The sequence below is a fragment of the Pleurodeles waltl genome, chromosome 12 (genome assembly GCF_031143425.1).
Source record: "Pleurodeles waltl isolate 20211129_DDA chromosome 12, aPleWal1.hap1.20221129, whole genome shotgun sequence".
Lineage (NCBI taxonomy): Eukaryota > Metazoa > Chordata > Amphibia > Caudata > Salamandridae > Pleurodeles > Pleurodeles waltl.
In genome coordinates this window covers 637,792,958-637,819,211 of record NC_090451.1, presented here as the reverse complement: position 1 = coordinate 637,819,211, position 26,254 = coordinate 637,792,958, and the positions used below count along the sequence as shown (strand labels likewise).

Here is a 26,254-nt window from a genome sequence, read left to right as displayed (position 1 = left end):
TTAACTCTGCAGAGACTCTCGCTTATACAGGAGCCCAGCTCCACAATATTAACATTGAGACATTGCTGATTACTATATTGGGGAAGATACAGCAGCTAAAACAAAGTCAAAATTCGATGGCTCAGTGCCTGAGTGGTAAAATGGAGGAAATTGGAAGTGGATCCTGCATCACGGGTGGTGGTCCAGAGTAGTCCTCTTGGTCCTCTCTGCCAGCTGTCCAACTTTGGTGAAGGTAGGCGTGGACTTCATCTACGACTCCTGTGTCCCCATCCTGTGGGACTCCTGTGGGTGCTGACTCTCTGCGACACTGAGGGTCCCCTGTGACACCCCCTCCTGGGTTGAGTCCTCCTGGTCCTTGCTTGTTCCCGGCAGCGTCTCTTTTGCACTATCTGCAAGTTTGCCTTTGCCAAGGCCTATTGGTGGAATTCCTGCACTGACACCCGTCTGCAATCTTCCTTCCAGTGTGGGGCTTCATCTGCATCCATCAGGAACTTTTCTCCGGCTCGAGAGCTGCAGTGCTGACCTGTTCTTCATCACCGTTGACCAACTCCTGCATTCACAGATGGGTGGGTAGTAGTCCCTACTCCTTCTCGACTCCACTGTGACTCTTGAACTTGGTCCCCTCTCTCCACAGGTATTCTTTCTTCAGGAATCTAATGCTTGTTTTCTTGCAGTCTTCTCTGGGTGTCTTATTTTTCTTCTTTTCCTCCTGAAAATCCAGTGTTTTTCTTGTGCATTCCTGGTTGCTGGGTGGTACTGTGTTACTTACCTCTCTGCTTTTCTAGTACTCCCAGCTCCCCTCTACATATTTTACTTACCTAGGTGGGGGTACCTTATGACCATTCCATTTTTTAGTATATAGTTTGTGTTCCCCCTAGGGTCACTATTAGTTATTACTATTTGCACTGTTTTCTAACCTTTTCTATACCTATTTCTGATTGCTAGTGTATATATTTAGTGTATTACATACCTCCTACGGGTGGGTTACCAGTCTAGTATTTTGTGGTGATTTGTTCCAAAAATAAAGTACCTTTATTTTTGTACAACTGTGAGTTTTCTTGTGTAAGTGCTGTGTAACTACAGTGGTATTGCATGACCTTTGCATGTCTCGTCGATAAGCCTAGACTGCTCATCCACAGCTGCCTCTAGACAGCCTGGCTTCTAGACACTGCCCACACTTCACTAAGAGGGGATACCTGGACCTGGTATAAGGTGTAAGTACCATAGGTACCCACCACACACCAGGCCAGGTTCCTACAGTGGGTATTCCTGAAAGAAAAGAACTGGCATCCTTACCAGTAGAAGTATTGAAAGCTTAATTAGAACCCATGTCCTCCCAGAGTTTAAAGAAGACCTCATGGGTATGAGAGCGCATTGTGTATGGCTGTGTAAAGATAGGACACTTTGGGGGTCATTACAAGATTGACGGGCGGCTACCGCCGCTCGCCAAGCGGTAACCGCCGTGCGGCCGCACTCCCGCGGAACCCATTACAACATCCCCGATGGGCCGGTGGGCGCAAACCTAGTTTACGCCCGCCGGCCCAGCGGGGATGCGGCCGCAACATAGGAGCCGGCTCCTAATGGAGCCGGCGGTGTTGCGGCCGTGCGACGGGTGCAGTTGCACTGCACCCGTCACGCTTTTCACTGTCTGCTAAGCAGACAGTGAAAAGCTGCACGGGGCCCTGTTAGGGGACCCCTGCACTGCCCATGCCAGTGGCATGGGCAGTGCAGAGGCCCCCAGGGGCCCCAGGACTCCCCTTACCGCCAGGCTCTTCCTGGCGGTGCAAACCGCCAGAAGCAGGCTGGCGGTAGGTGAGTCATAATCTCCAGGGCGGCGCTGCTTGCAGCGCTGCCCTGGCGGATTATCACCGCCGGGGCTAAAACAGCGGGAAACCGCCGGCCCCGGCGGTGCGACCGCGGCGGTCATAATACGGGTCTCCGTACCGCCAGCCTGTTGGCGGTACGGACGCCGTCGCAATGACCCCCTTTATGTGAGGCCTTTCCCGGTGAGCAGGGGAATTCGTCAGGCAAGCCCCCTTCCCCTGCTTCTGTTTGCCCTGACTATGAAGACATTAGCCCAGAGGCTGCGTTGAAAAGGGGAGGGCCGGGGGATCCCAGTGAATGAAGAACTGTATGCAGTATCTGTATGCAGATGATGTACTCATATATATTTGCGACATCCGTGAAAGGGTCATGGAAATTGCACAGATCCTATCAAACTTTAACATGGCCTTGGGCCTAGCTGTTAACAGGGCTAAGTTTCCATAATCTTCCCGTCCACATCATGAGATCCACCGTTCATGCTCTACAGGCGGCAGGAGACGAGTAGTGTTGTGTAAACTACAGTTACCGCTGACAAAGGGGCCTAGGGATGCCGAATTTCGAACACTATTATTTGGTGGCTCAATTACAGTGGCTGGCACAATGGTTAGCATGGTGGCTAACAGAAGAAATAGGTCTCATGCCAACAACTAAGGCAAGAGCAATAATTGGCACAGCACTGCTCCTACAGATGCAACTCCCCAATGGGGCAAACAAACTGATGTGTGTTGCGCACAACAGCTGCAAGAAATACGACTAGACACAATCAAAACTTTCTGTGTACACATTGAGCGAGAGGGAGTCATCGTATGGGCTGAGGCAGGAGTGGATACCATCAGTGGCGCAGCGTGGGTTGTCAGCACCCGGGGCAAGGCAAGTAATTTGCGCCCCCTAACCCGTGGATTTTAGCATTCAAGTCTCTTCCAAGATGTTGCGCCCAGTGCGGCCGGCCCCCCCTGCACCCCCCACGCTACGCCACTGGATACCATTGGTGATCTGTTCCACTATGGTGAACTGTTGCTGTTTTCCCAACTGGAAGAGGAACATGATCTCCCGGTAGGGCATTTCTTAGTTAGCCTATATGACACTGATAGCTGAGTTGTGCCGTCTATGGCATATAATGGACACAGAGCCGGAACATAATGGGTAACGGTCGCTGGATTGTCACATGGCTTGCTAAAGCACTAGCATATAATACCCACAATCCCATACTAGTGATGCGGAGATGCTGGGAGAGAGACTTGGGGCGGAACTTCACAGCGCTACGATACCCGCACAAACATTCCCGAACTCCAAATTTCAATACATTCAGTAAAATATTCTACATAAAGCCAATTTCACCCCAGTGAATCTGCACACCATGTATGGTTCTTCCCATGACTGCCCTAGATGTGGGTCTCTGAACGCTGATATATCCCACATGTTCTGGAGTCGTCCTGTAGTAGCATCAAGATAGATAGAGAGGTCACAGACGCACTTTCTGAGATAACGGGGCACAATGACATACTCACCATAGAAAGGGTTTTGCTAGGCCCATACAAGAAATGGAAAACCCAAAAAGCCACCAGTAGGTTCTTTGACCTAGGACTACTCATAGCCAAGCGCTCTATAGTGATGCATTGGAAAGCAAGCACGATCCCACCCATGCAACATTGGTGTACGCAAGCTTGAAATGGGGCAGGGCTGAGTCCCCTGCACTGAGCGTGAAGAGGTCCAAGGGCTGCGAAATGTTCTCATAGCAGCGTCTTGGGACACCCTTCATCAAGAGCTACAGGCATATCAGGACACTCTTGCCAACTACGGATTGGTTACCCCGTACTCCGCATTACCCCGCCAAGCACCAACTAGTACATGCCCCCATTACCACCAGTGGAACACTCCCCCTCCACCCATCACAAAGCTGACAGTCATAATGCTACCTAAACTGGAGTGTAGAGGACTGTTGGGGAGGGATGTACGGTTCAGCTTATTTGCACTGATACACAGGTACTGTGTTACCTGTCGCTAACACCTACCTCATTATAGTACTGTTCCTCATATGGCTGTATTGTTGTGATCTGCGGTTTTGAATTGGTTACTTAAAGCTGTTAATTAACCATTTGCTCCTGCCGCAAGGCCTAAACGCCATTTAATGGAGAGTATATGTTACTCTACGTCAAAAAATCAATAAAAATGGTTCAAAAGAAAAATGAAAGCACATTGTGTCCCATTCACAGAGTCTGCTGATTCCCGCGTGGCCACATATACTGTTAGTGAAATTTGGATACTTTAGAGTTCGAGTTTGAGAGCAAGCGGTAAAACAATGGACCTTCAAGTCTCCACAAGGTTTCAGTTTCCAGGTCTTTCCAAATATGACTGTCAAGACTTCAAGGAGTCTGAAGGAATTGAGATTACTGATTCTTGCGTTTAAAGTGGAGGGGGCTCAGGCTATATTAATGAAGCCAGCACGCTTAGAGGTGTGTTGAATAGGATGTTTAAGATTCTTCAAGAGGCACCACTGAGGCAGCAAAACCCCCACCATTAACTTTGAAGAAAATAGGCCACTGTAATACAGTCTATCACATTTCTGGCTTTTTGTGATATAATGAGGGGAGATATTGTTCTTTTTGTCTTTCGACACACTGGTTGTGGGTTGTGGTGAAGCTGGAACTAGGGCACTGAGTGCAATCACTGCACTTGAAGGGTAAAGGCTGGGTAAGACATACATGCGGAAGGCAAAGACAGCGCAACGGTACCTAAAAGGGGGACAGAGGGTGGGTTGTTTTTGGGGGCATAGGACAGGGGAAGGGAGATGAAGTGGGGAGGGAGAGGAGAGGCATCAGCTTGTTAGTGGAGCTGCTTCCTAGGTTAAAAAAAGACAGTTTCCGGGAATATGAATATTGTTTTTCAGAAACAGAGAGTGGGCAGTAGAAAGAATATTGGAGAGGGGGGACTGACAGGGCAATATGGTTATATAACCCAAATGGCAGAGCTTTAGGGATGGGTATAAGCTTAGCATTCTGTTTATGAATGTGAATGGGCTCAACAAACAGAGGAAACACAAGGCCATTTTTAATTGGCAGGAAAAACAGAAACCATATTTTCTGTTTCTACGAGAGACATATTATTAAGAAGAAAGAGTGGGGCATTTCATTTCTGTTGCACCAGTGACCAACTGCCATGATGTTAACATGGATCCAAAAACCAGAATACTGACCCATACCAAGCAACACACTTAAAGGAGCATAATGAGCATAGCTTGGGTGTTTCCAATACTGTTATCATACCTGTGGATACCAAAACAACTGCACGGTCCCAAACACTACATTTCCAACCAAAATACAGGTAAGATGTCGCTTTTGCCATAGCACTTATCAAAATGCTGACAAATAAGAAGTATTGTCTATGGGAATTAAACCCACCAACAGCCCAGGCCCATGACTATACCCTAGCACCAAACCAAATGTCAGACAGTTTACCAAGGCACTTAACTGATAACACTAGTCTGAAGGCCTTCATTGTGTCTCACATTCAAGATGTGGCACCAGATTAATCATCACATTGACGATACCAAACTATGTAGCACAGTGCTGCCAATGAATCAAGCATCATTGACTGTTTCTGAAACAATTAGTATGCCAAGATCAATGTTTAAAACTAATGCCGCAAGACCAAGAAACTAAGCACAAACCATCCAGCTGGTAGCCAAACTAATTTATACTATTCACAATGAACAAAGTGTCACAATTCTGGCACCAAATTAAAGAACATATTTCAGGAACCAGAATAATCGCTATTTTTCTGGTATTGACTAAGCCACCACACTGTTGTCATTTAACAGAGCACAACAGTTCTAACACTACACTAAACATCATTTTGTCCCCTAAGCGATAACTACTTTCACCAAAATCAAGCACCATATTAGTCACGATCATCCACATTACAAAGAGCCATGGAAACAAGTTCCAATCTAGTGGCAGTAACACAGTCACCATTCTACTGACACCAATCAAAACATCATAATGTTGACATCTATCACAGCTAAGTACTGGGGCTGTTGACCCAAGCATTATATTGCTGACATCAATGAAAGCAGAATCCTTACCGCTGCGGTCCACAGAAGCATCATACTAATGCCAGTAACCAAATCAGCATAATGCTTGGATTGACCCATGTCCAATGCAGATGACATAACTCCAAACAGCAAGCTGCTGGTAATTATTAGGTCTGCCGACGTACAATCACTAGCATAAACAAGTCAACAACAATTGTGCCTGATGAAGCACAACTTTAACACTAAACAAGCAACATCTACCTGGCACAGCTCACAATCCTTGTCATCAATTGATCAGGTCTGAATCTAACTATGTACATCATCCTCACCTAACTGTGGCACCATTTAAGTTCCTTCTTACTTTCTTACCTTCTTGGTCCATCGCACGTACAGCAAGTTCTAATGGTGCATCATCCAAATACAATTCCCGTGATCTTGAGACAATTTCGATGCTGTGGATCAGGTCCACGACGACATCACAGCGCACCAAATGTCCAGTCACTGAATTAACAAATCAAAAAAGACAAAAGTGTTATATGATGGTGAAACAGCTTCTGAAAGGGTAGTCGGCACCCACACAAAAGTCACTGTAGGATTGCATTTGCATGACCAAAGGTCGTGGTGGCCTATGCGCTATTAACAAACCCTGATGAAGCTTCCAAGAACATAATGGGCATAATAAGTAGAGGTGACTTAGAGACACAGGTAACGATTTTGAGTAATACAGCTGGGGACTCTTACGAACAGACATAAGAGCTGCAATCAACACAGGAAATTACTATTGCATGGATACAGGAAGGATATTCTTTAAAGAACAGGGATCTCTTAGAGATACATGAGTAGAGGATTGAGGGCCATAGCTATCTATAGACTCTAAGACTTAAAGTTAGCAAGAATCAAAGGAACTCAGGGAATAAGGTGATGAAAAAGCAGGGTAAGAATCAGAAGAACACAAAAATGAGACTCACAAAAAAGGAGGGTGCTCTGAAGGCCTTAGGAGAGCCCTGCTCGAGTCATCTGTATTTGTACAGGCAACCACAGCTTGTCCCTCAAAACCCCATTCCTACTGTGTTTTTGAGGACATTTCAACTATGTCATAAATAGCACTGTGTGGTATTACAGAGGGTTCACTTGCACAGACACCCATTTAAATGCCCCTTTAACTTATTGATGCCTTTTGCCTTTGTCCTGCTTGAAGACTCCTTCAATTCAATCTGAATGAGTGTCCATACTAAATATGTTACTGCACCCTATGCTGTGCCAGATGAATATATACACTCTGTATCAAATATTCTGTCACTGTGTTCAACAATCCCCACTTTTGGCCCATGACATATTCTAATGATGTGATACCAGAAGCTCAAATTTCTTCGCCTGAAAACACCATAACCTGTGGCTCTAAGGTCATCTATGGTCCCTAAAGCCACACCCCTAATATCTCAGTTATCTTGGTGTCACTTAGAGCTTCACATACTGTGTTCTCTGATAGCCCAGTTCACTATGTACCTGAGTAAATCCCCACTGTGTGCATGACTATGGGCATCCTTTGTGCTGCTACTGAGAACCCTCAGTGCTATATCTTCAAATGCCTTCTGTGTATGCTCTGGTGACCTCTGTGAAATGCACATTACAGGTCACTTCTAGTGCCAAGGTATTTTTAGCTGTTTCCAAGTACCCCCTATGAGGGACAGCTTTCCATATAATATAGCGCGGATCCCCCATTCCCTCCTGTGCATGGCTGATGCCTCTTTAGCAGAACCTTTGCCAACAAGTTTGAGACACTCTACTCAGGTCACACCTACCTTGGTCTTCAGTGATGATGACACTGCCGAGCCTGGTGGGCTGCATTGACTGAGAAGACAGAAAAGCCATTTGGGAACAGCTGCTGCCATTGGTGTACACTGGAGTGACGGAGACTACATCAGGACGAGTGGAGAACCTGAGGGAAGACAATCTAATCTTGTTATTTTCTCCTATGCTTTGATCGCAGTTTGGTGCAAATGACAGAGGTCCTTCTCCATAGGCCACCCTTTCCCTTAAAGATTAAAGCTGTCTGCGCTTCCTTTTCCATCACTCTCAGAGTACCTCTACACTAGTGGCTGTGCCTACATCCACCTCCGAGGATGTAGACTACCAACGGCGCATCCAATTTATGACCTGCATTTTGTAATATGTAAAGTAGTACTGCTTACTTACTACATGAAGGAATTCACAAGCCTATGAGTGCAAATCTCTACCTCCACCTCTCCTGTCTTTTCTATTGGGAGATCCTTACACATGTAAGTTTGCGACTTACTCGTAAATGTGGGAGGGTTCATGGGGGGATGACTGGGAAAAGGGAATATTTACTAATAAATAAGAGGAGTTTAGGGAGGGGTAGGTAGGGTGCTTAGGGAGGGACAGCCAACCACCCACAAAAAAAGTAAGCCCATGGCTGTTCACAAACAGTATTTCTAAAGTTACTACAGCCAAAAAGGACCCACAAGGGTAGTAAACGTACCCCAGCTCAGACCTAGAGTAAGTCCAGCAAGATACATGGCCAGCCACAGGTACTGTAACACTCTCCCCTAGAAAACAATGGAGACAGGGACTTAAATAGAACCCTGTAGGAAATAATTTTAAAATAAGTTAATTTATTTTGATTTTTCAAAAAGATATATTTTTAATTTAATGTTTGAAAATTATGTATAGTAAAAAGAAATTATCTTAAGATAAAATATTTTAATATTTTAATAATTTAAAAATTAAAATACAATTATTTTTTCCTAATAATTACATGAATTACATATATACCCTTTCACAAAGTTTAATGCATAATAAATGCATGTAAACACTTTACATTCAGTGTTTTTTCAAAAAGTATTTAATATACTTAAACTAATCTAAAATTTGAGGCATACTTCTCAAAGACTACCTTCCACACCAAAGACCATGTTTGGCTTGGGTGGGCTCTACCATGTCTGGAAGCTCTTCTATATCTTGACAAAAGGGGTGAGATCCAACGTATAGAGAAAAAATAATACTATCTAGTCGGACACACCAAAGTAATTAGTAATTAGAAATACCTCTGATAAGATAAAAAAATGTTATTTCTTGTCCTAGAATGATAATTATTCCGTCACCGTTTGTAAGTCTACATGTTTCAGCCAATCACAAAGCACTGAATGGATCAGTGACTTTCAGCTCCAGCTGGAGGCTAATAGGTCAATGGCAAGCAAAATTCCATTAAAAAGTTGGGTTTGTCGGGGTTGCTCCATCCAGCTCCACCATGGACAATAATTACCCAGAATTATGGTTACCTGTCAGAAGTCCTTTCTACAACAGTAAGTGTGTTTGCAAGAGTGTGGCGTATGACACAATCACTCTTACCAGCAAGGAGAAGAATTTAGGCAGTTTTTTCAGCTGTTTCATTCAAACCATTCTTTAAGCAAAGGTGGAAGAAATGCATTTGGAATTAAAGACAAACAGAAACCTTTGGTAAAGTTAAAGTATAGAGCAAGGTGAAAAAAACAACAATTAAGAAAACTGAAGATCGTCGAAGGTGTGGTAGGGAAAGCGCAAAGAAAACTAAGGTACAGGGGGGAAAGTTTTTACACTTCCTCTTCTACGTCTCATAACTCTGCATGTACCTGTCTCCTTTTTTATGCCCTCTCAAGCACATGCCTGCCTACGTTGTTTTAATCGTTGGCGTGGTAGAAGAACTGGATACTAGAGACATTTAACCCTCAAGGTTCACTGTTTCAAGAGTTGACCATTTCCACTGATAGCCAATAAAGGATAACATTACTTTTTTCAACCACTCATGATAAGAATTTATGAAAACTATAAAAATGGAGAATGCGTAATTGTAATGACGCTGATCTTGTCCAAGTGTTTATCCAACTCTATTTAAAGCCAATGAAAAGCAAGTCACGAGTGCCTGTAAATGAGGGAAACAGGTGAAGACCAGAGCCATGAAGACCTATGTAGTTTGTAGGTGAGGGATAAAAGTATAAAGCAGAAGTTAAACCAGTTTAGGAACCAGGGGCTCCTTCTTAACTTTGATCACAAGCAGGAACTTAAGCGTGAAAGGGAAAAAAAGTCCGAATTCAACAGAAGATTTTAATGTCCTCCGACTCATGCTTTGAGGATCTTCCTCTCTAATCCTCAAGATCCGCAACACATACTGTCGTGCCTCTTTTTCCTATAAATTTGTATAGTTCAATTAAGGCATTCCAAGCAAGTAACATGCATCTTTGATTCTTTTGCTTCAGTACAGTGCCTCACAGGTGTCTCATTTTGTGTCCATTGCTCCCCGTCTCCTCGATTTACACTGTGTACTTGTTGCCACCCTGTAACTATAGTTTATGAATTGACTCCCTTTGGTTCACTCCTTTATTCCTTCCAATGCTTTTATCATTGTCCTTTTATTTAGCACAGGTATTCAAAAATGTTGCTGAACTGAGTTTTGCAAATAATTTTGCTTCGAATAGCCTCTTCTGTTTGCTTCTGATACTGGCTAGAGGCTGAAAAAACAGCTTGTTGTTAAGTAAAGATTCTAAGCAACTATAACAGTGTCGTAGAATAAACCTTCGGTAATCCCCAGGACTTGCCAAAGAGCTTGGTACACATACAGTGTTGTGTAATGAGTAAATGCCCTGGGGACCTTTTTTGTTAGCAACAAATTACAGCACCAGTGGAATCTTGCACATATGGCGTGCACTACATGTACCTAGGCATCTTCCACTGTCCAGGCTGAGGGTGGACAGGAAAACGTTTCATGAGTGGGAGCAGCACACGCCTCTTCGTGTCAGGCAGATACTTTTTTTCATAGGAAGGTGCATGATCTACTGCTACGGAGAAAATATATTCCTGGGCATTATGTTAAACTCCCATGTGCCTGATTATCACATTACTTCCATTTAAGGCCTGCTTCAAAATCTATCAATTACTGCTCAGTGCATCTGTCGATTTGTTCCATACAATGAGCTGCATGACCTCAATCTTTATAAAGTTTGCTTGTGCCAGAGCTCCACAAATCCCCCTAAAAAAAACGGGCTCTATCACCATGGTTGCTCACTGTCTGCAGCAGAGGGCTGGTTCCATCACTTTGCTTGAACTGCTTTTAATTTCTAGTCCAGCCCTGCTTGGACCACCTCTGAACGCATCGCTCAAATCTAGGCTTGATCTTACCTCACCAGGTCAACCAGGTAATGAAAGGGTGATTTTACACAGAGGTAGAAGAGGGCGAGATCTGTGGAGAACGACGTGCCCCTTCATTTAACAAAAACAGTTCCCTTACTTTTTGTTACTAGAAAACCGTGCTCGGACAGTTAATTCCACAGTGTGACATGGTTCAGATGAAATGAAACGAGAGAATCTCCTCTGCTGTGAATCCGAGGGAGGGACTAACAACTGACAAGAAACGTGCAGGGACGTAGCTTGGTCAGTAAGACTGGGGGGCGCGAGCTTCAGATTTACCAACAATCAGGCTGGCACATAATTTTGAAATACATTACACAACAAGTATGGCACATGAGATGCTTAAAGGGCAGCGGAAAGGGAGAGGAATGCAGATTGGTAGAGGTACTAGGTAAGAGAAAACACATTATTTTGTGAAATAACCAACATTTATGAAGTCGTCCTAAACACAGCGAGGGAGAGGGTGTGTGCATTTTTAGGACTCGCCTAGGCAGCGCATACACTGTCTCTTCAAGACGTGTGGCCCGATTCACAAAGGTAAACTTAGACGTTTGGTCTAAACTTAGACCAAGTGTCCAAGTTTACGATTTTTGGGAATTCACAAAGGACACTTATGAGTAGTATCTTTATGTCTGCACTTGGGCAGGTCTTGTAAAGATACTACTCGTAAATGGTCTTTGTTGTGTTAGATGCAATGAGAACATAACAAGACATCAGAAAAACACCAAATTCTGAAATTAATTTTTTGGGATGTTAACACCCAAATATTATATGAAGTAAGCATTATTGCTAAAGTTAAGAGAAGGTGACATAGTTCAGTTTATTAACCAGGGGTGTAGCTTCAGGGGGAGTCTGGGGTGTGACATACTCCAAATAAATGCAATCATGGCTTGGTTGTTGAGTCTGGAGGTCTTGGATCAGGTCTGCTGTGTCTGTGTTGGTATTTCTCATTGTCCTGTTCTCACTCAGACGTTTTTATTTGTTCATTTTTTGGATCAGGAACTTAAATATATACAGTGATCGATTTACAAAAAACAGTAGTAAACCTGCTCCCATGTAATCATCCCTTCAATGGATGAAAATGTACAAAGTTTTGGAAATCACAAATATTGGCAGCAGGAGGCATGAAAAGCTGGGCAGTCACAGGTTTCCAGACATATTACGGGCAATCAAACACCCAAAGGTGATAAGATGAATGCTTGCAAATAGTCTGCTGGGAATCGCTCGAGGAAGCATTCCAACTCATAGTTTTTTGCAAACTCTAGAAAGAAGGCCTGATTTAGCATCTGGTGGATGGAGTGAAGGCAGACAGGGTGGCAGAGGACTTTGCACCTGTCACTTGCCATTACTCTGCCTAAAAAATGTAGAGATGTTGACCAACCATGCAGACATTCCTATACATCCAGAACCTTGGCCCTAACCCCATTCACCCTACAGCCCACTGCAGTTTTAGTGGTAGTTGGGACATTTGAGATTTACAACCAGCAAATTCTCACTAAATTACGCCCGTGTCATTAATCTAACCATGTCTGTAGCCCGTCGAGACAGTTCGGCAGCTTTAGTTAAGCATTTCTTCTTTTCAAATTTATTTGGACAGGCTTTGTGAAAAAAATGAGTACACACATTACAGGATGACTGCCACTGATTTCGCCTCTCGTGACTGCTTGTAACTTCCACCTGTTTGCAGCGACCCCCCCCCTCAAAAAAAATACCTCCACTTCTCCATTTGAACTGTCCTCCCTCCACACAGTTCCTTACCTTCTATGGCGAAAATGAAAATATAAGCAACGCTGAGGTCCCTCAGCTGGCAAAAATGGCCGATTTTCATGCTAAAGCCCGACACAGTACCATTAAATTGTGAGGGCAACCAAAATCCTTTCACTTTTTGGGCTCTACGCACCAAGGCGCTCTCAGGTCATCAGTTAAACTGCTAGTTCTCTCACAGTTGTTGAGTTTATTTCTATTATTACAATTAATGGTTAAGGACTCCTACACACCGCTTGAGCGCCCCTGTTGCCTGGCCCGCGCAGGAAAACACACTAAAAGTCCATAAATATAATAAAAACTATTATTACTGTTGTATTTGAAAGTCAATAGAAATCCCGACAATAGCCACCAGATGGCGCTCAAATGCTTAAAGGTAAGAGGGTTAACAGACCAAACATGACGACTAAACTGGATAGTTAATGTGCAAGCAAGTCAGCTGGAGTTAGAGAGTAATTTCTGAATTTACAGAAACATGGGAGCAAATGTCTGTTTTAATAGACAGTACCAAACTGGCTGATTCTGCAGAAAAAAATTAAGTAAGACGAAGCAGCAAAGAGCTATGCACAGGGCTCTTTGTGAGTGAGGGGACAGTGAAGCCCAGTGTTACGTGTCACCTAGGTGCATGGATACGGGTGCTCGGCGTTACTCTGCACCCGTGGCACATTTTTATAGTTCACGTTTCAACCTTTTGATTACAAAATGTCCTCTTTGTGACTTTTTTATTTTTCAATCTTCTGGCTTTTCTTGCACAGAGCTCACAGTGCCCTGGTGGGTGGGAGCTGCGACACGAGAGAAAGTGCATTAACCCACTGACCCATCTCACTGTATTCGGAAACTATGACTCCAGCCAAATGCAAAACAGGATGACAACTTAACTCTCTCTTCTTCAACACCTCACTACCCAAAGATTTCACCAACATTAAGAAGCCTGTGGCTCACCAGAATAACCAGGATTGACCAAGACTCTGACCGTGATGTTGCCCACATGAGCCAGGCCTGGCTCATGTAGGCAACATCGCAATCAGAGCCTTGATCAGCCCTTCCTTGGTGAAGGCGCCTTTCACATGTGAACCCAACACCTCCTCCTACATTAAACCTATTCTGAAAAAACTAGGCCTCGACTCTATTGATCCTTCTACCATCCAATATCTAATGAAACTTTCTTAGACAGCTACAGACTTATTTTGCTGCTACTGTTCCCAGCCACGGTCTTAATGAAAATCATCAATAGACGCCTCACTGAATATCTCAACGACCACTAACTCCACCGACATCAGTCTTGTTTCAGCTCCAATAACAATACATAAACTGCCTTCATCACCGCCACGGATGACATCCCATGACTGGACAGAGGAGACAAAGCGTCCCTTATCCACCTAGGCCTATCCGTAACGTTTGACACCGTCTCCCACCCCATCCAACTCATACACCTCATTGAATCCAAGGACATGCACTCTGATGGATCTGCTCCTCCTGATTGGAAGGACCCAGTCAATCAGCCTAGCACCGTACAGCTCAGACACGCGTGACCTCATCTGCAGAGTTCCGCATGGATCCTCCCTGAGTCCGACCTTCTTCAATGCATACAGGATCTCTCAAACCAGCACTATCTGCTCCATGACTTCAACATCATCTCCTACGCTGACAACACGCAACTCATTCTCTCCCTTATGGACAAGACACTCACTACCAGGATCAAGTTCAATGCCTGCATGACTGACATCAACAACTGGATGAAGACCAGCTGTCTAAAGCTGAACACAGACAAGACTGAAATCATGATCTTCAGGAAGAGCACATCACCATGGGACACCACTTGGTGGCCAACGGAGTGAGGATGACAACTCACGCCAAGAACCTTGGTATAGTCATGGACAGCAACATCAACATGACCACCTTACTCAGGACCACCACCACCTTATGCTTCCATACCCTGAAGATGCTCAGGTAGATTCTCAAATGCCTCCAAATCAGAACCCAGGAAACTGTCACACATGCCCTTGTCACAAGCACGTTGGACTACGGGAACACGCTTTATGCCAGGATCAACAAAAAACTCACCAGAGGTTCCAGACCATTCAGAACTTGACACACAGAATCACTCTCAACCTCTCATGCTGCACTAACATCACACCACCCCTGAAAGAGCTCCACTGGCTCCCAAGCACAGTTTAAAGTCCTCAACCACACTTTCAAGGCACTACATAACACTGGCCCAACATACCTCAACAACCACTTCTGCTTTCACAAACCTTCCAGCTACCTCCACTCATCCAAACTCATACTTGCGCACATCCCATGCATACAGAACACCAGATCCGGTGGTCAAGCCTTAAACGACACTGCTCTTTAACCTGCCACTCACTACACATAGGAGCCTCCTCCTCACTTATGAATTGCACAAGAAGCTGAAGACCTGGCTTTTCGAGTAGTCCCACTAGGCCCTAGGTTTGACTACAGGCTAGACCTACACTTGCTCAGCGATATGATACATAACATAGCATAGCATAACATGTAATGACATAGCATTCAGGATCCACTATAAGACAAACATCAGCATTCACAGAAGAACAAAACCTTCTCTGGGACTACCAGAATTGATTCTGCCCGGACCACAGAACTGAAGCAGCAGCGATTGTCACATAAAATGACATCAAAACGATCAATGAATCAAAACAAGTAGGCGCGCTCCTAGTAATTGATGTCTCATGTGCCTTTGGGAATGTCCATCATCCAATGCAGATGGAGAGAATGAACAACACTGGAATCAAATGAACACTCCTGAAATGGATTGCCTCCTTGGTCACAGTAAGAAGATTCAATGTTTATTTTCTTTATTATGTTAAAATCTTTCAATCTTTGTCAGGTTTTAATGAACGCTACAGCAAGTTGCACCTTTTGTCATCTCCACAATGTTAAAATACTTCATATAGAAACTAATTCATGCTAAGCGTATGAGAATGTGACAGGCTGTTTCGAAATGAAGGCCTCAAACACAAATGCCTTCTCTGCATAGCTGCATATTTCAACGAGAAGCGTCTCCAGCCCATATGGTGGACAATCATACTATGTTCACAGCTCCCATGTTGCAAAGCGAGTCTGCCCTGCGTATGTGAGTATCTCTCATGCCAGGAACTGGAACGCTATCACCACTGGATCATCCTCAACTTGAAACATCAGGAAGCTGAAGATGTTCATGTTTGAGGCTCTCAGCAAACCCTCCAGACTTCCAATCTTTTTGATTCTGATCACTTTCCCATTTTAAAGTCATAGATTGATTAAATGAAAATCCCAACCAGTTGGACCATCTCAAACACCTTTGTCTTGTTATCGAGGCACGCTTGCACAACCTCTTCCCTGCTAGCCACTGAAGACACCTTTTATCTCCCAATCCTAATAGAAGAGAGTAAGCAGTGGTGAGTCTAGAAGTGAAGTGAATTTAAATGGGGGCACACACTGGGCCACAGACAGGCGTGCAGGAGGGGCCACCTACAAAGGAGATCTGTGCATACAAAGTCAAATTTAAACATATTAGGCAAAGAATACAGATTTGTAATGAAAGGCATTTTAACAAATTAACGTCTGTGGCAAGATGCAGTGAGTGTTTCTTTGTATGTGCTCTTGGCACAGTCAACAGCTATGTTGATGAGGCGCTAGGGAGGGGTGGCAGGGAGTTGGGGCTCGCCCCCCTTGGAGAGATGCTAGTGAATGTAAGTTTCAGCCAGTGCCTGGGGAGTGGGCTAACCCACTGCCCATGCTGCTGTAACAGGTAGAAGGAAAAACTGAATGACTCAATTATAGATCAATGGCTGAAAAGGGCTGTGTGAAGGCACCATGTCACTATATTGTACATAGAATTTCAGTAAAATCAAAAAAGATCTTAGATTACGCCAGACCAAAAAAGAAACTCATAATGGGACAGTTCTGTACCCATGTCACCACAACATTTGCTTTTTTCTAGTGGGAGGTTTAGTAGGAAAAAAGTGTCTCTCATTGCTCCTCAGTCTCTATGTTTCCATTACGATGCATTTTTTGTGTCAGGCAGTGAGCAACATCAAATCACAAAGACGCAGCAGCCACTCTCCTAAATGTCCAATACCACGAAGGGCCCAAAAAAAAGAGAACCACCTCTTCAACACATCCGTTCCTGCGCCTGCGCCATCATGACTTACAGGGGCGTGGGGTTTCCAGCCTCCTCAGACATACCTATCTCTGGTCCCAGAATTCGCACCCGTATGCTTTGCCAAAGCTCCATGAGAATAGTGATTGTTCCAGAGCTCGCCAAGAGCTGCCACCACAGCAGAGGCTTTCAATTAAATAAGCCTGAAAATTATCTCATGAATGCCTTGCATGGGCCGGGTCCCAAGCGACTGCACTGGGCAGGGAAGGACACATTCATGTGACTGCAGAGGGAGGCAGCATTTCTCCATGACGAAAGTCTGTGCTTGACATTGCCTCAAGGTCATTCAGCACTCAGCCACCCGTGCAACAGGGTCTCCACCATGCACTGTGAAATGAAGTGCTCTTGTGTTGCTGCAGGGACAGCCTTAGCAATCTGAAGCCAGGACATTCTGCCTGGAATCTCCTCTGCCCCTTACCACCAGGGATGCCACAGTTGCAATTGTAAATACACCTCACCAGGACTCTGTGTGGAGAGTTTCATTTTCACAGTACGGTATCCCAGAACAAGGTGACCACCTCGCATGGAGGCAAATTCAGGGCAGTGACTGTAAAAATTCAGGACAAGGGGTCAAAATTCAGGATAAAAATTCAGGACAGGAGGAAAATGTTATGGACACATACGAGGAGGTTGCGCAATTATAAAATAGATGGTTAACATGTACAAATCAAAAGATGTTTATGGTCTTTGGTTTGTTTCATATACATCAAACACTAACATGAAGCTGGACTTAGTTAGGAATTAGAAAACTAGCCAGCATTTGCACACTAAACAGAATTTGACAACCAACATCAGAGGAAGCTCACAATTCTATCACTAAATCACATGTGCATTGTCAATGGGGCGGGGATTTGTGAAACTCCAGAAACAAGGTGCTTGCGGTAGCTCTGCATCGATATTGTGAGGTAAGGAAGCACCCGCCAAGCAATGGAACTGAATAACTACAAACCACCAGACAAATGTCCAACAGGAACATGTGTGAATGCAGCAATTCAAACCTGAGGAATGTATACACACCATCTTAACCATACAGTACAGTACAGCTCAGCCATACCTTTCCCATGGGGAACAACTATTAAAACTCTATGTCTAGCCATAGCGTATGCTGAAGCTTGACCACCACTTCCCGTAGTTTTATCATCGAAAATCTGTCTCTATAATGCTTATCTATCATCCACCTAGCTTTCCTATGACCTTGTTTCACAAATTCGACAACACTTTTTCTGCCTTCACTTGTCATTAAAAAAAAATAATCACGAAATATGGCCCCACTAGCTCTTTCTGCTCCTCAACATCTTTTCCTCTAGCCCAGCCTTTCTGTAGAAAAGTTTCTTAAAGTGAGAAACCATTCTCTTTATAGGCCCCAACCCCCAACCTCTGGAACTCGCTTCCTGGATAGCTGTACTACACTTATCAGCACAGTATGTCCTGGATAAATCTTAAAACTTATAACTTTCCTCTTCTCTTGCTTTCTCTGTATCACTGGTCAAGATTACAGCTTATCGTCTAGAGACCTTATGGTGTAGATGTGCTTTAGGAATTCACATTAAAATAATGTATCATAACCGACACACTGATCTCCCATTGGATAGGTGGTCGAAATACCTAGTCCTCAAAATCTTTAGTTGACATGCTCTGGGATCCCTGGATGCGGGTATGGGAAAACTTGCATCAAAGACAATGCAGAGAGTCACAGCTGGTGGAGGGAGGGCTGCAACCAGGTCTAGTCACATTGTCTTTTCTATACCTAGTGGCTAAATTTCATACAAAAAAAAGTTTGCATCCTTTCTGAAAGAGCAACGGAGAGGAAACTAAAGAGAACAGCTCTACTCAGCCAGAACCACATGCGCTCCGCTGCCGGCATTGCTGACTGCCACTTTACTTTACTTCAGTATAACAATTCTAGCTGAGGTACAATCTGTTAAATTTAAAAAGCATATTTTGGGCATGTTTCACTTCAGCACATTAGATTATATTAAAGCACTGAAAGGCCTTTTTTAGAATTAGAAAATCAGACCCTTTCTGCCCTGAACAATTTGTTAATGAATCAAGTGCAAACTTGTTTTAGGGTCTCTCCTTCAAACACTGTAAAACTGGCTTACACCCAAGTGGCATATTTAATATACATGTAAGTCCCTAGTAAAGTGGTACCACATGTACCTAGGGCCTGTAAATTAAATGGTACTAGGGCATGCAGCACTTATTGTGCCACCCACTTAAGTAGTCCTTTAAAACATTTATCAGGTTTACCATTGCAGCCTCTGTGTGTTTTTTTACTGCCATTTCGATCTGGCAAAACAAACCCTTTGTCAGGCCAAAACTTTCCTTTTTAGTACATATAAGTCACTCCCAGGGTAGGCCCTAAACAGCCCAGAGGGCAGGGTGCAGTATATTCAAGAATTTGGACATGTACTTTTAAGTTTTACATGTACAGGTAGTGAAAAACTCCTAAAATCGCTTTTCACTACTGCAAGCCCTACCTCTCCCATTGGATAACATTGGGTTACCTAAGTACATTTGGTAAATTATAACTTTTAATTGGTAACAGGTTGAGTTGGGTTCTATAGAATTGTAATTGAAAGCCTTTTTAATGGTAAAGTCAGACTTTAAGTCACAATTCTGACAATGCCACTTTTACAAATTTGGAATTTTTGTGTTCCAAACATTCGATGCCTGCAGCCTGTATCCCAGGTCACATAATAATGCGTAGCTGGCAGTTGTTCCCTGAGTATTGCTCCCAGACAAGACAAAGGGAAGCTAAGTGTACGACTTAATGAGGGGGAGGATCTGTCACCTGTCACACTTGCACATCACAAAGGCCCTGTCTGAAAACTCTCGCAATGGGTATCTGTAGATAAATGGCCCTCCCTTTTGAGATGGTCACCCTCGCTTTTTGTCTGGTATCTGCTGAAATTTTTACAGAAGTGCACTGGGTTTCTGCTAATCAGGTTCCCAGTGACAGATCTCTTTACCTAAAATGGTACAATTTTCCCCAGTTAGCAAGATATTTAGGACCCTTGTGAAATTCAGTATTTAGGTGGGCCCCAGACACCAGGAACATAGATTTGTCTGCCTGAAGAAGAAAGAAGGGAAAAGAAAACCTATGATGCAAGGACTGAAGACTTCACCACCACTTGGCGCAAAACCCTGCCTTGCGGCTGGACCTTGACTTTTGCATGAACCGGGTTCACCCAGAAAGCGGTGTCACCTCCCAAAGCTGTGGAGAAGTGACCCACAACTTCACCTTGCCAGCTACATATCCCTTGGAGCAGAGGAACTGCTTCCCTGTGTTCTGCAGGCACCAGAAAGACCAACAGCAAGAGTCCCTGCCAGTGCGACCCCACCAGACAAAGCAGCACTGTATACGAGCCCCCTAGTCCGAGTACCAGTGAACCGACAGTGACCCTTAGGCACAGAGACCCTCAAGAGCTCAACCTCCTCCCCCCTTTGGGTTTAGCTGGACTGATCCCCCAGTAACCGCCTGCAACCTCTTTCTGCAGGACAGCAGAAACTGCGAGCGGCTTGGACCGCCGCAACCTGACACCAGAAAGTACCACTGCACATGAGCCCCAAAGCCCAAGTAGAAGTGGTTCATTGGTGCTGACGTGGTCCAGAGACCATCAAGAGCTGAACCCCTGTTCATGTTTGGTTGGACTAGCCCTCCGGTCACCACCTGCGGCCTCTTTTGCAGCACAGCAGAAACCACAAGAGTCTTCCACAGCGTGACCCCACTGGACAAAGCACCACTGCACACGAGCCCCCCAGCCCGAGTTTCAGTGAACCGCCGGTGGCCACATGTGCCCTCGAGACCAGAGACCCGCTGAGGGTTCCACCAAACTGGCCTCCCAGTCCTTGCTGGCAGCCTCTTCTCGCCAGGACCATTTCCTATTGATTTAAATGGAGCACCGATGCTGAAACGCACCTCTGCACTGGATGCTCCTGGGCCAACTGAGGTGACCTGTTGGTGCTGCCTCGGACCTTGCCTCATATCTACCTTAAATCCAGAAGAACTGTCCTGTAAGTTGCTGACTAGTACCCAGAAGCAGTATATGTCTCGTTCCCATAGGATAACATTACCACTTTCAAGCTACATATACAAGTGTATTTCTGTATACCACAAAAAATGATAACTCGTAAAAGTACTTATCCAATTACGAAGTTCTTGGTGTTACAATATATATAAAAATGTTTTTTTTTAAATCTAAATTGGTGTAAACCTACTTGAATGTTTGCATCATTTGTTGACTCTGTGTATGCAACAAATGTTTAACACGGCCCTCTGACAAACCTAATGTTGCTTGACTACATTACCACAAATAGAGCACCTTGGGATTGTTAAAGCAAGCCCCTGTCTACTTATAAGGGAAACCTGGACTCTTTACACAGCATATCTCTTTTTGGTTCACCACATAAAGAGTCGGCTTCCTACAGTACAACACTGGTCTTTTGTGACCCCATACAAGCTGGGGCCAGGGCAGGGAGGCAGGAAACTCCAAAAGCACCTCTGGGGTAGAGGGCAGTGGAAACCTCTCGCAGCTTCTTGTACTTCAAAGTAAGTAGCAGATATACTGGACTTCAGACCCCAACTATTCAGTACACACATGGGCCTGTGGAAGACTCAAACGGGACTACTGTACTTCTTTGTGCAAGAAGGGCTGCCACTCTGCTGCCCTGCTTCCCTCCTGCCTGAATGAGGAGGACTGGACCTGCATCTTGCACCCAGGACCACCAGAGTGACTACAGGGGCTAGTTGGCTGGCCTCCTAATCAGAAGTCTCAGGGACAGAACAGGCTTCTCCATCTTGAACCCAGCACTTGGACTCTGCCAGCTGTGATTGCTGCCATTCCAAGTGGTGTCACCACAGTCTTGGACCCTTGAAAGTGGGCCTGAACGTGTTCTGCAGTGCAATTGTGGGACCAGCAGATCCAACACACCATGACCTATTACCTCCCAAAAATTGTGCATCAGAGTCTATGTGTGATACATTGCCTCACCAAACTCCACACTGGGACCGCTGCTTGACGCGTCCCCTGCGCATGACTTTGCATCACCTTCCACATCCTCCTATGAAAAGCTGCTACACAAAGCATCCTCAATGCAGGCCTTCGCATCGAGGGCCCCTCATTGATGGCATCCTCGACGATAACACAAGACCTCATGTGACAGCCTCTATGCCTTTCAGCTTTTAGGAACCGCCACTGCACAATACACCCTTGATGCGGACATTTGCATTACTTCACAACCGGGATTCAAGGTAATCTTGCTCAGCAGGCCTAGCTGGGTCCCTGTAGCCGCACCGCGCCCCATCGTAGTCAGTCTGAACTTGTGACCTTGTCCCAGTCTGCACATCCAGATAACCACAGTTAGGGCTTTGAGCTTTTTGGTGCTATTTTCACTAAAAACCTCAAAAGGTCATATTTCCAGTTCCAGTGATTGGATTGTTGTTGATTTAGCCTTAATTTATTTCAATATTTTTCTAAATGTGTGTGGGACTTTTTTGTGTTGTTTTCACTGTATTACTGTTTGAAGTGCTGCATACATACTTTAAACATTGCCTCTAAATTAAGCCTGACCGTTTTTTGTGCCAAGCTACAAGATGGTTAAGCACAGGTAAATTTAGGGTTTGCTTGTGGCCACACCCTGATAAGGATTGTGGTTACTGCTTGAGTACAGTTTCACGCCTTACCCCTAAGCCAGTATCCCAATTCCTTACAGTTGCAATGGCTCATAGCAGACAGGCTCTAGAAGTACCAAAAAGAGTTAAGGAGTTGAAAATACCACCAAATGAAAATTCAAGTACAATTCATAAACATAAAGAACAATTTAATGACCAAGGTAACACCAAAATGACAAAAAATAAACAATAGAGACTAGAACTGGAGGTGTAGGAAGCTGTACTCTGGATGCAGGAGCACCCCACACACGTTTTGCCTTGTTTGTAGATGCAACTTAAACTGAAGTGCACTGGGTTCCTGCTAACCAGGTCCCCATTGCCAGTGTTCCTTCCCTAAAACAAGATAGCTGGTCACTTGATCCCAAGTGACCAGGCCCTTCAGCCCTCCATAAGTCCCTACTAAATGGTACCCCTGGTACCTAGGGCATAGGTGCTGAAGAGGGCACCTCAGAGCTGCAACACAACTTGTGCCACTCTGAAGGACCCAGCAACAACCTTATGGAGACTGCCTTTGCAGGTTGCGTGACAAGGTGCTTCCAAAATTGAAAACACAACATGGCACACAACCTGTGTGCCACGCCCCCTAAACACAGCATGTGATATATATATGTCACGCCTCTAGCAGGCCTTACAGCCCTATGGCTGGGTGCATTATACTACATGTGATGGCAGATTTGCATGAGCATATATACCCTTGCGATGTCTATGTCGATTCTCAGACATAGTAAGGGTACAGGGAAGCCATATTAAATGCATGTGCTGGACACTGGTCATTACGAGATCCCCAGCTACATAATAGTTTCTCTGAATCCTGGGATGCTTGGTATCAAACATCTCGGAATAATAACCCCTCACTGACCCTAGCTGTGGATTTATTAAAAGATGCACACAGAGAGCAACTTAAAGGAGCCCCCTGAAACCTACCAACTATTAAGTGTGCTGATTGAATGGTCCTGACCAGTTTAGCCACCACAGACAGGTTTCTCGGCCCCCTTCCCCCAAGGTGACAACCAGCAGTCTCGAGGGCCTGAAACAAAGGCCTGCTCTGGTCAGCAGGGCTCCCATCTGTCCTCAGCTCGAGCCCACCTTCGTGTCACCTCTCCTGGACTCATCCAAGTCGCCTTCAGTCCCTGCGCGCAGGCCCCCGTCTCCCACAGCCTGGTGGAGAGAGAAAATCCGACAGCTACAGCAACCACTGCACCCGTGACCCTTGACCCCAGCTGAGGTAGGTCATTGGTGCAAACGACGTCCAACTGGTGAAGATTTCTCTCTTCGAACTTAGTCACTACCTTGGGGCTCGTACTCTTCCAGCAGGGGGCATGCTAAAAGCTGTAGCTGAATAGGACTCCACAAGGCCAGAAGGCATCTACGCGACTGTGACCGCGAGGGTCAATGAGGACACGTGGACAGTGAATTACTGGTTCAGGTGCGTTTTTATTTAATTTTTTCTTGGTGTGCAAGATGTATATTGGATGATATCCAGTTCTGTTCTTGGTAACCGCTACGCTTCAGTTCTTCTTTCCGTCTCTCTTTTCTTTCAGGGCTTCCGGGATGGCGCATGGAAGAAAACACAAGACAAAGCACCGGTATGTTGCTTATCCTATTGGTCTTGTTTCTCCCCCTTCTGTCTTCCTTTGTCCCTTTTGGTCTGTCTTCCTCTTTTCCCTTCCTGTTCCTATCCCTGTTTTCTTGGGGATTTATGTTTGTCTCCTTCCCGCCCTTCATACCCCTGCGTGTGTTTATGTTTCTCTTTTCTTTCTTTTTTTCTTATTGCCTGTTTTCCCGTTTATCCTTCTGCAACCTTTCTCACTCTTCCAACCCTCCTGGGCTTCTTTTCCAGCACTGCTTTTGGGTGTTCTTTGTAGTTACTCTTCTCTGGTTTTCTCCCACCCTTTTTCCTCTTTCTGTCTGTCTGTCGCTTCGGTTGTTTGTTTTCCTGCTTTGGGTACTGCCCCTTCTGTGCCTTCTGTATACTGCGTTTCTTCCTTCTTGCTTCTTCCCTTTTCTCCTCCCTACCGTCTTGCCCGGCACCCTCCCCTTTGCCCTTCCCGACCCAGCAAAGAGGACACACCTGGAATGGCCACGCTTCTCCTGAAGCATGGCTGGGAAGTTCACTGGGTGCCTCCTGCACCGCCGACACCACCTGGGACTCCTCCGGACCACTTTCCGCTTGTTCCACGGCTCCGCCTGTCTCCTGTTCGCTCCACTGCTGTTCCTCAAATTCTCAGTCAACGCTGCTCCTTTCACAGACTCCTCTTGCTTCTTCTCCCGATGTCCGCGCTCTCCCAGGTTTAAAAGGCTCCAAATCACGCCATCTCCGCCGCTGTTCCGTGGGTCACGGAAGTGGAAGGGGATTGGCTACAAATCCATCCTCTTCCGGGTTCGAAGTGGCAGTGGCAGCACAGGCTGCTGCATCGGATGGGACTGGTGTCACCAGCCCGTCACAGACACTCCCCCTAGCGAGAGGCTGATAGAGCCGCTCAGTGACAGGGTACCGGGAAAGATAATCAGCATTAACCATGCCGGAGCCAGGGGAATGGCGAACCTGGAACGAAAAAGTCTGGAGTGAGAGGAACCATCTGAGCCCCCACGCATTGGTATCTTTATGTTGAGCAAGCCAGGTTAACGGAGCGTGGTCTGTAATTAGCGTGAATGGTCTCCATTCCAAATAATACTGTAGTGATTCCACTGCCCATTTAATTGCCAAGCACTCCTTTTCAAGGGTGGGGTAGTGTTGTTCTCGGGGTAACAATTTGCGGCTAATGTAGACAATGGGATGTAGAGCTCCGTCCCTGTCCACCTGAGATAAAACAGCCCTCAGGCCCACATCCGAGGCATCGGTTTGTACTACAAACGGCTTAGAAAAAACAGGGCAGCATAAGACTGGTTCAGAAGTCAGGAGGTGTTTTAAAGTCTCGAAACTCTGCACTTCCATATCAGAGAGGGCAGTTAACCGGTTGGGACATTTTTTTTTTTTTTTCAGTAAATCTGTAAGGGGTCCTGCTATGGTGGAAAAACCGACGATAGTAGCCTACCATGCCTAAAAATGCACGTACATCCTTTTTCGTTTGGGGAAAGGGTATTTGCCTAATAGCCTGGATTTTCTCTATTTGGGGTCTCACCTGCCCTTCCCCTAGTACATACCCCAGGTATTTGATGACTGTTTGTCCTAACTTACATGGCTCCAGGTTAGCAGTTAGATTGGCTTCCCTTAGGGCTTGTATTTTTTTTTTTTAGGTGTTCCAGATGTTCCTCCCAATTGGCATTGTAGACCACTATATCATCCAGGTAGGCTGTTGCATATTTGTGAAATGGTTGGAGGATCCTGTCAATAAGCCGTTGGAAGGTGGCTGGAGCCCCATGGAGGCCGAACGGGAGAACCGTGAATTGATAAAGGCCGGATGGGGTAGCAAAGGCGGTCTTTTCTTTATCTTCGGGCCGTAGAGGAATTTGCCAATATCCTTTTGTTAAGTCCAAAGTGGACATATAGCGAGCTTGGCCTAAGCGGTCAAGGAGTTTGTCTATTCTTGGCATCGGGTATGAGTCAAAAAGTGATACCGCGTTGACTTGTCTAAAATCAACACAGAAGCGGGTCCTT

General features: G+C 45.2%; 1 protein-coding gene across 1 annotated transcript in view; it reads right to left on the bottom strand.

The window, feature by feature from the left end:
• Nucleotides 1-26,254, bottom strand: part of NUP210L (nucleoporin 210 like) — a 201,320-nt gene that overhangs the window by 164,374 nt on the left and 10,692 nt on the right. The window contains exons 4-6 of the mRNA XM_069216017.1: nucleotides 13,978-14,060; nucleotides 7,657-7,793; nucleotides 6,224-6,355 (exon numbers count right to left, since the gene is read on the bottom strand). Coding sequence (XP_069072118.1) covers nucleotides 6,224-6,355; nucleotides 7,657-7,793; nucleotides 13,978-14,060 — 352 coding nt within the window. The remainder of the gene's footprint in view (nucleotides 1-6,223; nucleotides 6,356-7,656; nucleotides 7,794-13,977; nucleotides 14,061-26,254) is intronic.